Source organism: Paramisgurnus dabryanus, chromosome 1 (genome assembly GCF_030506205.2).
Source record: "Paramisgurnus dabryanus chromosome 1, PD_genome_1.1, whole genome shotgun sequence".
Lineage (NCBI taxonomy): Eukaryota > Metazoa > Chordata > Actinopteri > Cypriniformes > Cobitidae > Paramisgurnus > Paramisgurnus dabryanus.
In genome coordinates, this window is record NC_133337.1 from 38,550,919 (window position 1) to 38,565,341 (window position 14,423).

The window sequence follows — 14,423 nt, forward strand, 5'->3', positions numbered from 1 at the left end:
TTCCCAGGTTATAACTTAAAGCTGTTTTTCTTTTTGAACCTTTGACCACACTACAACTGTGAACAATAAAACATTTCTCCAGGACAAAACCTTAAAAAAAAACAAAGCACATAAAGTTGGAGGTTATTTTCAATGCCAAAAAAAAGAAACCCATCATGTAAAACTCTGCTTAAAAAGTTTCCTCAGAGGAAATTTGTGCCTGTGTTTGTTAATGCGTGCATGCATTCGTCTCAGTGCATATAATGCAAACACTGAGAGTTTTGGATGGATGCCAAACTTCACAGACGTATCTCAGCCCACGTGAGGGTTGGACACACAGTTCCTATTCTGACTGTGCGAGGAACCACAAGAAAACAAAGACACGTGTGCTACGTCCAGGAACAAAACATACTGTACGGACTTATTTTACATATTGTGTACTTATAAATTTCATGACTTGAAGCAACAAATTTCTGCAGGTCATAAAAACATAAAAGCTGTAACTTCTTCTGTAAAGTTTATACTTTTGAAAACTTGTTAAAGAATAAAAGATGTTTACACCATGAGTACATAATGAATAAATACAAATCTTATCACAACTTTTAAATAATAAACAATCTAAAAAATATATATATATATTTTTTAATAAAAATGAACAAGAATCACATTATATGAAATGTACTTGGGCATTCATCAGACACTTTTATCAAAAGCAACTTAAAAAAAGAATAAGACAATAATGCTAATGAAGAAAATTCAGTAGTAAGGATTTTAAGGGAAACTAATCTCATTTGATTAAAGGACTACAAAATAAACTAAAGTGATAAAGTGTGTTGTGTCCCCCAGCATTAGGACCCTGCAGAAAGTGTGTAGTGTTAGAAACGCCCTTTTTTTGAGGATTACGGTGGACAACAATCATCTGAGCTAGAACAGAACGTTCAGTACTTTTATTCATCAACATCTCTGCTTCAGCTGAAGACTGATAAACATCATCACACTCAAGACACTTTAACATACAAACATGAGATCACATTACAGCAGTTTTGGTTTTAAATGTCCTCCAACTTTTTAGATGGAAACATTAATTTCAGTTCCTACGTAAGAACCTCAGTTCTTAGAACATTCAGTTGGTTTTTAAGTGTTTCTGATGATGAAGTCTATAAAGAGTTGTTGTTGTCTTCGGGTGGAGGATAAAGAATGTGGGGGTCTTATATCCCAACACAGCTGCTGTCCACCCCCACACTCTGTGATTGTACATTTCCTCAATGTAGAGAGAGCGTGTGGGGCAGGCTGTGAGCTTCTCATGTGCTTAAAAACAACTGACTTAAACATTTAGATGGTTATTTTCTCAGATTACTTTTATTTTTATAAAAAAAGTGTGAAAATTAATCACTTTTTTTTTTTTTTTAAGTCAACAAGAGTTTGTAACTAATGTTTCAATGTGTGAATGTGTATTAGTAAAACAGGATATAGAACAGAAAGCAAATTAGCTTTCTACATTTTTTGATTTTATGACGATAAACCTGCTGTTAAGATTTGTGCCATTTATTTTTTTAATTGTTCTGTTTTTTAAGTTGTAAATTCCTTCACACAGACTATCATATATTGTAACTTCCTTCACACAGACGACAATCACATATACGATTGGCTTTAAAAAAAACTTTTATTTAACATTTCAGCTAAGACATTTGCACAATTGAGGCTTTACCTAAAACAAGATGCAAATTTACAAACCAAATGCATGATTGAAATCACGCCCGCCGACAGGGGGGGACAAACGGGTCTGTTGTCCCGGGCCCAGGGTGGGGAGGGGCCCAGAGGGGGGCCCAGAACTGGGACTTATGGAATAATTGATAAACAATAAAGAAAATATTTGATTCATTTGATTTGAAGTTCAGTACGCTCAAAATGTCCTGTCAGACTCAGCACAAGTCCGGTGCTCAGAAAATAAAAGAAAAGAAGAAAATATAGGCCTTATAGAGGAAAATAGAATTCCTAATTATCCCCATTAGGAATCTGTGACCGCAGATATAGTCACTGCATCGCGTGTGTTTAGAAGTCTGTGCTGTTTGCTGTGAGCTTTTTATGAGAGAAAGCACAAACTATTTAATATTTAATATGTAAAACTTGAATTTGAAATAACTTACCGCGGAGAAGATAATGAATTCGCTATCGTCTCTATTGCTAAGTGACGCGACTATTATTTATTATTTCAAATCCGTTTACAAGATAAATATACATTGTGTTGTTAAACAGATGAACTTATCTTGATATAGGCTACATTCATTATGAGAAGCCTTTTCTTTTTACTGTTACACTGTAGACAGTAATATATGTAATTTATATAAAACTCTATGGTCGTGACAGCACATTGTCCATTATCTGTTGGTTCATGTTGGTCCAGTTTAATTCAGGGTAATCCTTTAATAAAATGTAATTATAAAATATTTTATTGTTTTGTAATATTCACAGCGCACATTCTCTCAGATCGTTTTAAAACATTTTTAATTATTCTGCAAAATTCCGCATAGATTTTGCAAAAGAAATCCGCAGAAATAGCAAAAAATAACTCCTTACACTCCTTATACAGCTGTACTACTCTTGCAGCAATTAAAGCAGTTCAGATTTGTTTTAAATGGCAAAATATTTATATTTCTTTTTTTATTTACATTTTAGAGTATTTTGTTTGTTCCAACAAGCGGTTCGCAGCCGACAGCAAGTTGACGAAATGTTTGCTGAATTGAACTCTCAGATCAACTCTTCACTTGTCTATAATAACAACTATATAAAATATATATTTTCAGCATATCACAGTGTTAGTTTAAACGTTTATTATCAACACACACTATTTTTAAAAAGCGGAGGCAGATTGCTCTGCTGCTCGCAGCTGCAACGGGTGCAGAAATAAAAAAATGAAAAGGGCTATAGCTACAAAACGAAACGAAATAAACATGAAACGAATAAACATGCAACCTGCCTTATCTTACAACTTCGCTATGCATATATATATGTATTATAGATTATGTCTTGGATGCTGTTTGCATAGATTATGCGCAGTATCCAGGGTTTTAATCTAGTCCTCTATTAATATTTTTTCCCGGTGCGCTGAAGGTCCTGCTGTTAAATAAGCAACAGCTGCATTGTAAATGTGTGGCTGGCTGTGCTTATAGCAGACTCGTGCTATAGGTTAAAAGTCTTACTACGTTTGTTTTGCAATCATTGTCTGTCAAAATGTTATTTTAATTAAATTGAAAAATATAAAAAGATGGAGAAGCCTAAATAAGCCCGAGGTCCGCCCAGCTGTGACGTTAAAATTGGCCGAAACCCGACCTGAGGGGTGTAAAAAGGTCGGGCTTGGGCTGAAATGCAGGGCTCTACCCTCAGTCGCATTCATTGAGAAAAATGTAATGCATGCTCATCATGAAAGCTCTTTACAAAATAATATCCCTCTGGGCTTTTGGTTCAAAGGCGTGCATGTTTGGAGAAATATGATTGAGTTTATATGTTTACTTCAAATTTCTAAAGAGAGGAGTAATATTTATTCAATTTTTAGTCCAAACACGGCATAATATTAGCTGAAGTTGTTTTACTGATATTTCCAATAGTCTGTTCATAATTCATACGTGATTATGATATTTTGTGTCAGTATACAGCGTCAGTACACTGAAAAAAATGATTCATTGAATTTAATCCTTTTTTTTTTAAGGTAAGTGGTTGCAATCAATTTATTTAAGCTACATTTAAACAAAAGTTTTATATTTTATTTGACTTTACTAATCTTTTTGTTTAAATGTATCTTAAATAAATTGATTGCAACCACTTACCTTAAAAAATTTATTAAATTCAATGAATCATTTTCTTCAGTGTACTACATTTAAAGGTGCAGTGTGTAAATTTTAGAAGCATCTAGTGGTGAGGTTGCAAATTGCAACCAACGGCTCAATCCACTGCTCCCCCCTCGCTTTTGAAACGCATAGAGAAGCTACAGTAAAACATGTAATCGTCAGAGACAACTTAGTAAAAAAAGTTTGTCCGTTAAAGGTTTCTGTAGAAACATGGCGGCACAAAATGGCGACCTCCACGTAAGGGGACCCTCTGTGTATGTAGATAAAAACGTCTCATTCTAATGTAATAAAAACATAATGGTTCATTATAAAAAGGTCTTTATACACCCCTGATAATATAGTTTTGTATATTATTTTGCATTTCTGTCAAGAGATCCGTCTAAAAATTAGGAACTTCACCTTTAACTAAATGTTTTATACAATGTATAATATGCAATATTCGTGGGTCCTGAATCTGATAATGCCAAATTTCTTGTTACCAGTAAAAAGTAAGGGGTTGGGGGCCCTCTAAGATTATCTTGTCCCGGGCCCAGGCAAGACTGTCAGCTGGCCTGATTGAAATATTCACGCTTATTACATTAGTGCAAAACACTGTATCTACAATGTCATTTAAAATAGTAATTCACAATATTATTCACAATAACAAAAAAAAAACACACAAAAAAAGATGTTTAGCTATGTGTGAGCATGCGAGTACGTCTGCCTACAGCAGTTACGAAGTTGTGAATCCCAGGAGCTGCTCGATGGGTTTATATTTCCACTCATCTGCCTCCAATTGCTCCACCAGCCCAGCTAGACGCTCCATCCTGGAAACCTGCTGATCTGAGAGCAGAGAGCAAAGATCATAAGTACGGATAATCAATGTTTACACGTCAATGTACATCTGTTCCTAGATCAGTGACCAAGAAAGAGTGTGTGAATATCAAAGACTGTAGAGTGTGAATTCAATTTAAAAGTATTTAGTAAAAAACTGCTCGAAAAAAACCCCCATTTAATCTTACCATGCTTAACCTGCTTCAGTGTGGATGCAACTTGATAGCTGAACACAGACTCACACAAAAACCTATCAGATCCATCTGCAGAAAAATACATATGAACCAAAAAGATGTTGATGAGGAAGGAGGCTTAAAGAAATTCAGTTGCATCAGAAACGCTTAAACTTAAGAAAATTTGCAAAATTCTGAGGTTGAATTTAAGATACACATCTAAATATAGATTAAACCCAATTATAGAAAACCACAGAGGTCACACATTCATATGTATATAGTATACCACAGACAAAACCGCTGTGCTGAACACACAAACAGGGTTTTGGTCAATGAGTCAGTATGTTGTGAGCAACTGTACTGTTTGTTACTGTTGCTCAGCACATTAAACTGGACTGTGTGTGAGGTAACGGCACCGAGGCCATTTGCCAAACACAAAATTACACCCCGCCTGCCCAATGAGATCTGATGGACAAAATGACCCAGAAACAGCTCTAATAACCAAAAGGGATTTTAAAAACAAAATGGCCACAACAAAAGGACATTAACTGGGTGTTTGGCTATAAAAAAACGCTTTCCATAATTTACATAACAGGCTTATGTGGACTTGCCAACCGGATGCGCCAAGTTTTCAAAAGGACATTTAAAGGTGACGTCTGTCAAACAAAGGAATGGAAAAAGAGAGAATACAGACAGTCCCCTGCTACAAACTCACACAATTGGTTCAACCAATCTGCAAGAAGTCAGCTTACACATTTACATATAGTTGACTCTGCTGATTTGTGTGGGAGAAAATATTAACATCTAAAAAGTTACACAGTACAAAATAAAAAGATAGAAAATTGACACACCCTCCATCATCTCACCGGCTCCTTTAGGATAAGTGTACAGAACTTTCCTGGGTGGGATCAGCTCAGAAGCACTGAAGCCTGATCCGGTTACTGAGCTGCCACTCACACCTCCCGCTGATGAGGAGGATGAAGACGCCGCCATTCAAAATCTGGACAGGACAGATGACACAAACATTAGCCAACATACTTTGCTCAAAATCAATAAACCCAAATAAGTGCAGACATAGCAGAAACGTTAAAAATGAGTCTCTTAGTTTTTTTACTTTAGTTATGTTTCTCTATCCTAATCAGAGCTTAACATGCAGATATTATTGAATCCTCTGATTTACTATAAAGATTGCATTCAGGTTTTATCTCATACAGTAAAGCTTCAGTTTGGCATCACTGATTTAAAGAACCTTATGTTATAGAAAAATTCAATAGCATGTAAGACAATGGCATACAAAAACAACTAATAGTGTAATGCTACAGTGTGTACATCAATCAGAGATGGTCATTATTACATATCTTTATACCCATGGGACACCCAACAGAAGTCATGTAACACTTCTCATGGATGACACCTGAAGCATGTTATCAAGTTGTAACTTTACAAACCATCTAACTGAAGATATGACGCCAAAACAACACCCGAGACAAAAGTAAATATGGTGAATGTCAAACATATGGTTTACGTTCATGAAATAAAATACTAGACAACAGACACATATACACACAGCAACCAATCAAAATACATTACAGAACACAGACATTATGATTAAGCTGTACATCAAACTGTTCAAACTTAACGTTAGATACTGTCATTAAAAACAAATGAACAAAACAGCACTGATAGTATAACGCCACTAAACAAACCGTCATAACTCACAAAACAGCACGACACATTACAGCTACGTCACACTGACTGTTTTAAATGTAAATTACAAAACAACAAATATAAATCACACTTAAATCTTAAAACATTTCTTAAATAAACCGAATAACCTGAAGCGTCGCTGCCAATGTTTCTTCTTTGGTGACGTCTTTTTAACACAGAGCGCCCCCTCGAAACCCGGCGGGAAAACACCGGGCACAACAGACTGACTTTTTTAAATTATTTTAGCAGAATTTTTACAGAATTTATTTCAGAGTTAAGTATTTAAAAATTATGAAAAATATATTTTAGATAGTATATCTTACCGCAAGGGCGCAGCAAGATATGTTGACGTCACGTGACGAAGGCGGAAGTGATCTCAAAGCGGCAGCTCCAGTGTACACAGACATCTGCTGAAGGTAGAAATGTAAATTAATATCATTTTCTTCTTTTATTTGGTTTATAATAATAGTACGCTCTCAGTATTTTTCCATTATGTTGTTTTCGCCGGTTTTTAAACATTTAACGTTAGCAGCAGGGTTAGATACAGAAGCTTCACCACGTGCTTATATTTACATGCCACGTAACTTATCTTAATTTCGATGAATCCTACTAAAGATTTACAGCTTGTGTGAGAGTTGCAATGTTTAACTTATAATGTCTCACATAATTATTCAAGTGTCTTTTGAATAAACTCTTTTATTTACATCATGCAACAACAAGAAAGATTTAAAAACACAAAGATCAATTTCAGTCAAACATAAAAATAAAAGAATTAAGGTTATATAATTGTTATTTATCATTAGGACAGAATCATATATTCTGTAGGTGCATTTTGGGATCTAATTATAACCCATACATTTTAAGAGAATATGTTAGGTTTACTAAATAAAAATATTACCCATTTCTGTGTATGATTATGGGATTTACCATTAATAAACCTTTATTATTGTTTTGCACTTAAACTTTGACCTCCCATCTTATTCTTCATCTTCCTCCTCCAGGAGTTTGTTGATGATGGATGTCTTACGTCCGGTGCTCATTAACATCAATGGGAGAATTTACAGAAAAAATCCAGTTCAGGAAGAAACTTATGAAGAAGAAGAAGATGAAGATTTTTCATACCCAGGAACAGGTTTGTGTTGGTCAATTTCAGTATCGTACAATATTTTCATAAAGCATTATTTAATGTTAATTTGTTCATTTCAACATTGACAGCTATTGAGGAGTGCCTGGATGAACCCTGTGATACACACAACATAGAACAGACCGAGAAAGGCTTTCGCTGTGCCATAGATGTGCCAAGTGTCCTTTATAAGTTAGTACACAAAATATTCTCAAATATTTGAGACTCAACAACAAAGATGATGTACTGAATGTTGTTGTAAATCTGCTGGTCTAAATAGGTGTAGGTAAAGTTATTTAACTGCCTAATATATAGGTGGTTTGTTTGATATTGTGAAAGTGTATTGAACATAATTGCAGGATTTATATTCACGATAAAGGGGCGGTTTTCCAGACAGGTCTTATTCTAGTCCCAGACTTAAGTGCATGTTTGAGCTGCCTTAATTTACAGTCGTATGCAAAAGTTTGGACACCCCTGACAATTTCATCTGTAAATATTTGGGTGTTTGGATCAGCAATTTCATTTTGATCTATCAAATAACACAGTAATATAAAGTATTAGTAGTGATTTTCTTTTTTTGGATTAACAGAAAATGTGCAATATGCGTCAAAACAAAATTAAACACATTTAGTCGAGCCTCCTTTAGCAGAAATAACAGCCTCTATACGCTTTCTTATAGCCTGTAATGAGTGTCTGGATTCTGGATGAATGTATTTTGGACCATTCGTGTTTACAAAACATCTCCAGTTCAGTTAGGTTTGATGGTTTCCGAGCATGGACAGCCCACTTCAAATCACCCCACAGATGTTCAATGATATTCAGGTCTGGGGACTGGAATGACCATTCCAGAACATCAGAATTAACCTCTGCATAAATGTCCGAATAGAATTGAGCAATGTCTTGGGTCGTTCTCTTGTTAAAATATCCAGCCCTGGTGAAACTTCAACTTTGTGACTGATTCCTCAACATTCTTCTCAAGAATCTCCCTCAACTTTAACCAGATTCCCAGTATCGGCACTGATCACACAGCAGGATAAAACCTCCACCAAATTTTACTATGGGTAGCAAGTGTTTTTCTTGGAACGCTGTGTTCTTTTGCCGCCATACATAACGCCCCTTGTTACGATCAAATATCTCAATCTTCAGTCCACAGCACCTTATTCCAAAATGAAGCTGGCTTGTCCAAATGTGCCTTTGCATACTCAAGTGACTCAGTTTGTGGCGTGCATGCAGAAAAGGCTTCTTTCACATCAAAGTGCAAAATGTGCTGAATTGTTGAACGATGCACAGTGACAGCATCTGCAGTTGTTGTAGGTCTTTGGAGGTGGTTTGTGGGCTGTTTTTGACTGTTCTCACAATCCTTCCCCTTTGACTCTCCAATATTTTATGTGGCCTTAACAAGAACTGTGCCTGTGGTCTTCCATTTCCTCACTTTGTTCCTCACAGTGGACACTGACAGCTTATATCTCTCCGAAAGCCTTCCCCTAAACCATAATGTTGGAGAATCTTTGTTTTCAGGTTATTTGAGAGTTGTTTTGAGGCCACTCTTCAGCCGAGAGTCAAAGAGAACAACAAGTTGCAAATGGCCACCTTTAATACATTTTCTCATGATTGGATGCCCCTGTCTATGAAGTTCACGGCTTCATGAGCTCACCAAACCAATTGTGTGTTTCAATGAATCAGTGCTAAGAAGTTACAGGTATTCAAATCAAGAAAATGACAAAGGTGCCCAAATTTATGCACCTGTCTAATTTCGTTTTGATGCATATTGCACATTTTCTGTTAATCCAGGGTTTCCCGCAGCACTTTTCAGTTCTGGCGGCCCACCTAAGCTAGGATACCCTACCACCTTAACTAGGTCGTCCAAAAAAAATTCCCCCAAACGCCACATGGCCGAAATGAGAGAAAGACATGGTCCGTCACTGTCTGAAGGATAACTAGCCTGTTGATAAAACATTTAATTCATTAATAATCTAGTATGTGTTCATTTTCTGTCATATTTTCTTCAAAATTTAGTTTTATTTGAGTGTTTTAAATAAAAATGTTTTTATCATGACGCATACGCCCCGCCCCTGGCCCGCCCACCTGCACAACCCTACCACCTTAACTAACAACTAACTTTCTGTGGGAAACTCTGTAATCCAATAAACCTCATTTCACTACTGAAATATGACTGTGTCCTTCAGTTCAAAATATTAAATATTTAAAATGAAAATCATGGAAATCGTGAAGGGTTCCTAAACTTTTGCATACGACTGTAAAACATCTTACACTAACATATCTTAACATTGTTTTGTCTTAAGACGCACAAAAGTTTTGCACACAAATATCCTAATATAACTCAGGCCTACTTCTAGATTGATCAGAACCGTGTCCGGGAAACCTCTCCAAAATCAGTAATGTTTTTAGAATTTGAAGAAATTGTATTTAGGTTTATATTAATTAAATATAATGTTCTGATGAATCTTTGGCTTAAAATCTATTTTTTCTTTAGGTATATTATCGGTAAGAAAGGAGAAACACGGAAGCGTCTGGAATCACAGACGAAAACTTCGATCAGTATTCCCAAACAGGGTGTGGAGGGACAAATTGGTAAGACTGATTTTTATTAGTGATGATAAAAAGAGACCGCAAGAGAGACCCGAGTCATATTCGCAACCTTTTGCAACTTACGGCCCACCAATGAACATTCTGAGGACCACCTTTCTAAACATGATATTATCAACGCAGAATAACAGAAAACAATGCATTGTGACATGGCTTTTGTATTACTAAAGTGGCTAAAGCTAAATATTATATTAAAATAAAATAAAATATTTAAAGTGGAAGACTTTTAGGCTTAGATGTTCTATCTGATGTGACTGCTTTTGGGAAATTCAAACACAAATAAGGTTTTAGATGATGCATCTTGAATTCATAATAATGTGATGCGAATATAACAAGATTTATAAAATCATTTGTCAGTTGTCTACCACAGCCTACGTGGCCCACCGGTTGCAAATCACTTGTGTAGATGATTCGTTTCAAACCACTGAGGAACCACCTAAAACATTTTACCATTCCCCTAGCAAACACATAGCAATGTACTGAAACCACATAGTCCTTCTTACAGCAACCGCATAGCATGAAGTTATCGGCAAATCCTGATGAGATTCTCTTCAGTGCTGTTTGTAAACACATTCAGAGACTGATGTTTGTCATTTGTCACTTTCTGTTTGATGCAACCTGCAACTAAAAATATTCCAGTATGAAAGTCAAGGCGCTTGAATGGTCAGAATGTTCTAGTAGCAGGATGTGCTCGTGTGTTTGTTTGGTACAGTGTGTTCTGACTGTGGTTTTATGGATGTACATGTCTCTTGTGTGCAGTGATCACAGGTGCGCAGCAGGCTGCTGTGGTCTCCGCTTTAACACGGGTGGAGGTTTTGATTGAAAGCTTTCGAAGGAAGCAGCCGTTCACCCACTTCCTGTCTATGGCATTGAATCATGATCAGGTGCAGGAGGGCTTTGTACGGTTTCAAGAGGAGGTGCTGGAACGCTGCGGTCAGGTTAGTCTGTCAACGCAATGAAGGACCGAAATTCACCATAGTTCGTTTTTAAAATGTTCCTGGTGTTGTTGCATGTACTTTATCATTTATTTCTCGTAAAAATGTGAATTATGTCAAGTGAAAACTCGGTTGTGCAATCTTGAGTAAGCTTGAATTTGTATTTCATGTCTACATTTTCACTTCATCAGGGATAATCTATCTATAGTCATCATGAATGCATGCGTGTTAAATGTTAATAAGGGCCAATAACAGTGATGACGCAGCAATGCATCTGAACATTGAAATGAATGATGGGAGGCCTGATTCATTTTGAAACCCGCAAACCAGCACTTCTTTTTTATATTTAGGCCTTCAATGTCTCACCATCTGCTTGTGCTAATGCAAGCATAAAAATCAGTGTGACAATCATTTCAATGTGTTTGTGCAGGACGCAGGGGTGGATGGCAGTATATTTCAGAACCCGGCTAAACTTCACCTCACCATTGGCACTTTGGTCCTGCTGAATGAACAGGAAGTGACACGTGCACATGAATTGCTTCAACAGTGTCAAGATACTATCAGGTCTAGTGTGAAAGTACATTGCAAACGCAGTTAAATAGATTGACAGATCTGTGATGATGTTTTGATCTGTGGTGTTCTGTGATTACAGAGATATAACTGAAGGAAAAGCTCTTCCTGTCGAGGTTAAAGGAGTTGAGTATATGAATGATGACCCGTCAACGGTGGACGTTCTCTATGCTAAAGTATCTGCTCGTGATGGTTCTCAGAAGTAAGATTCACTTCTGCTGCTGGTAGATACACAAATAATATGATCACTTACTCGCCCCCATGTCATTTTAAATCAGTATGACCTTCTTTCTTCTCTGAAATGCACGATCAGCAGATGTTTATGTTGGGTTATTTGCAGTGAAGACTTGATAAGCTGTTGTATTGTAACATTACATTGTGTTTTTGTGAGGAGGACACATTTAATCTCTGACTGATGGTGTGTGTGTTTGTGTTTGTGTAGATTACAGCAGATAGCCGACAGACTCGTGGAGTGTTTCGTATCAGCAGGTCTGATGGAACGTGAGTGGGACAAAGTAAAGATTCATGGCACGGTGATGAACACACTCTTCCGGAAAGATCCATCAGGTGAAATTTCCCTTTATACTTCCAAAACACTTGTTTAAAGTGTGTAACTAACTTCACATTGATCAAATGTTCGAGCTGTAAGAACCTCAGTCTGATCAGCGAATTTCTAATATGAAGTCACACAGATGTTAAGCAAACAATCGGATGGATGCCACACATTCTCAGGATTGGCTGCGAGACTAATGTTGTTTATCAGGCTGATGTGTGTGATGTGTTTTCACATCTCGGAGACAAAGGTTTCATTCAGGAGGTTTCATGGAAGAAGGCCAGAGTTTGGCGTGTTTGTGTCCCTGCAGTATTTTTGTCTGTAGGACTCTCAGTGTATCAGGAATGGTAATGGGACGGTGGTTTGTTTTCGTGGTCATGTTGAACTCTTGCAGACCGTGTTGTGTTTTTTTTATTTGGCAGCAGTGTGTAATGTTGTTCACCTCACTAAATGCCACAGAATGTGTCTTATTATGCAAGACTGTTTAGGATGTTTTTGTGTTTTGTATTTAACTCAATCTGTGTTTTTTCAGCTGAGGTTAAAGGAACAGCAAGAAAACCGAACTTTAAAGACCGTGAAGCTTTTGACGCAAGAAACATTTTACAGGTGATTTTAACAAATATGATCTTCATCATACGCCATAATATTACACAGTACTTTACCCTTAAAAAAACCCTGCACTTACAATAATTTATGGTAATCCTGTTGTTGGTATATGTACTATAGTACTGTTTGTACCATCTTTATAGTAATGGTAGTGATATGAAGGAGTAAAAAGTTATGGTAACGGCATAGTGTGAGTGCCAGAGTTGTGGATCTGCTTCCCCCTGGTGGCCGTCAATGACACTAAACATGATTGACACACACACACAGAGGTTAAAGCTACAGTATAGGATCCTCATAGATGTGTCTGATCATCTTTATTACACACCACCCCTAAATCTAAATCTAACACAAACACATGCACATTTACAGCAAAACACGGTTTGCAAGAAATTTGAGCATTACATTATGTTAAGGACCACAGCGTCCTCCCAAAACTTGTTTTATTTGTGTTAGAACCACTGTTGTAAAACATTAGGCTCTCATATGTATTGTCAAACTAACACACAGGTTGCTTGTTAGAAACTCAGATCCTTCTCAGTGTTTTCTCAATGCACATAGTAACAGCAGAGTTTTGTGTTATAATAAAAGTCTGACTTCAATGCAAATATTGATGGATTTTCCCTGAATAAGATGTAGCTACAAGTACCCTTGAAGACTATAATACTGCTGAGCCTAAACTAAAGCTTCCTGTTGATCTGTCTTTGTGTCATTGCAGGAGTTTGGCGAGTTTTATTTCGGAGCATTTGAGCTGAATTCTGTTCATCTATCTCAGAGATACTCCACAGACACTACAGGATATTATTCATCTGCAGGACACATCACATTCTCCTGACACTCAAACACTTCTTCTTCAGTACATCAAGCTCTGTGTATACAAATAGAAATAATATAAATAATAAATATTATTTTTTCTGAACTGACTATACTACATGTTTTGTTTTCTCTTATAAAGTAGATGGGAATATTTCCTGAGATTTTTACTGCCACATGTTTGTCTTGGTATGTCTTGTGCCCTGAATTGTATTTGGATTGGGTTTATTACAGTACAGTACATTGTCTGTGAATAGAGAATGACACTTCAAGCAGGTGACACAGATCTAAATGTATCATTTACATTTAGTTAATATTTCTTTATGTCTTACTTAAGTTTCACTCTATTTTATTAACAAAATAACATTTAGTCTATAAAGGAAAAGTATTTTATATTGTTTAATTACATTGCAGATATATTAATCTAAACCTTTAAATTATGGTAAAGAGAATTAAAAAATGATATCCATTACAATGTTATTAACCAGTAGCAGTGGTTCTCAAACTTGGGTGGCCATGAAATGGTGCAGGGTGGGGCCCCAGAGAGTAAAATAGACATTTAAAAAAAATAAAATGTATCTTCGTAACGTGCTGAAGTAATTTGTTGAAAGAAAGACTTTTTTCAATGATATTAGAAATGAGTTAAAATGGAAATTAATCGGGTGTTGTAATTTCACGTCTTGACCGCTAGATGGCAGCAGA

At 36.4% G+C, this 14,423-nt stretch overlaps 2 protein-coding genes across 4 annotated transcripts; one reads left to right on the forward strand and one right to left on the reverse strand.

The window, feature by feature from the left end:
* Positions 1-1,623: 1,623 nt before the first annotated feature.
* On the reverse strand, positions 1,624-6,697 carry anapc16 (anaphase promoting complex subunit 16). 2 transcript variants are annotated; one of them, XM_065272241.2, is made up of 4 exons: positions 6,646-6,697; positions 5,677-5,810; positions 4,826-4,900; positions 1,624-4,646 (listed from the first exon to the last, which is right to left on the reverse strand). In XM_065272241.2, the coding sequence occupies exons 2-4, from the start codon at positions 5,801-5,803 to the stop codon at positions 4,537-4,539; spliced, it is 312 nt and encodes a 103-aa protein (XP_065128313.1). In that variant the 5' UTR covers positions 5,804-5,810; positions 6,646-6,697; the 3' UTR covers positions 1,624-4,536. The 2 variants fall into 2 exon arrangements, with proteins under 2 accessions (XP_065128313.1, XP_065128310.1); XM_065272238.2 differs by having other exon boundaries at positions 5,662-5,810.
* An 85-nt stretch (positions 6,698-6,782) lies between these two features.
* Positions 6,783-13,832, forward strand: ascc1 (activating signal cointegrator 1 complex subunit 1). 2 transcript variants are annotated; one of them, XM_065272874.2, is made up of 10 exons: positions 6,783-6,933; positions 7,519-7,649; positions 7,733-7,832; positions 10,135-10,232; positions 11,007-11,185; positions 11,613-11,746; positions 11,835-11,954; positions 12,195-12,319; positions 12,838-12,911; positions 13,627-13,832. In XM_065272874.2, exons 2-10 carry the CDS (start codon positions 7,529-7,531, stop codon positions 13,741-13,743), a joined length of 1,068 nt encoding a protein of 355 aa, XP_065128946.2. In that variant the 5' UTR covers positions 6,783-6,933; positions 7,519-7,528; the 3' UTR covers positions 13,744-13,832. The 2 variants fall into 2 exon arrangements, with proteins under 2 accessions (XP_065128946.2, XP_065128945.2); XM_065272873.2 differs by having other exon boundaries at positions 6,883-6,941.
* Positions 13,833-14,423: the final 591 nt, after the last annotated feature.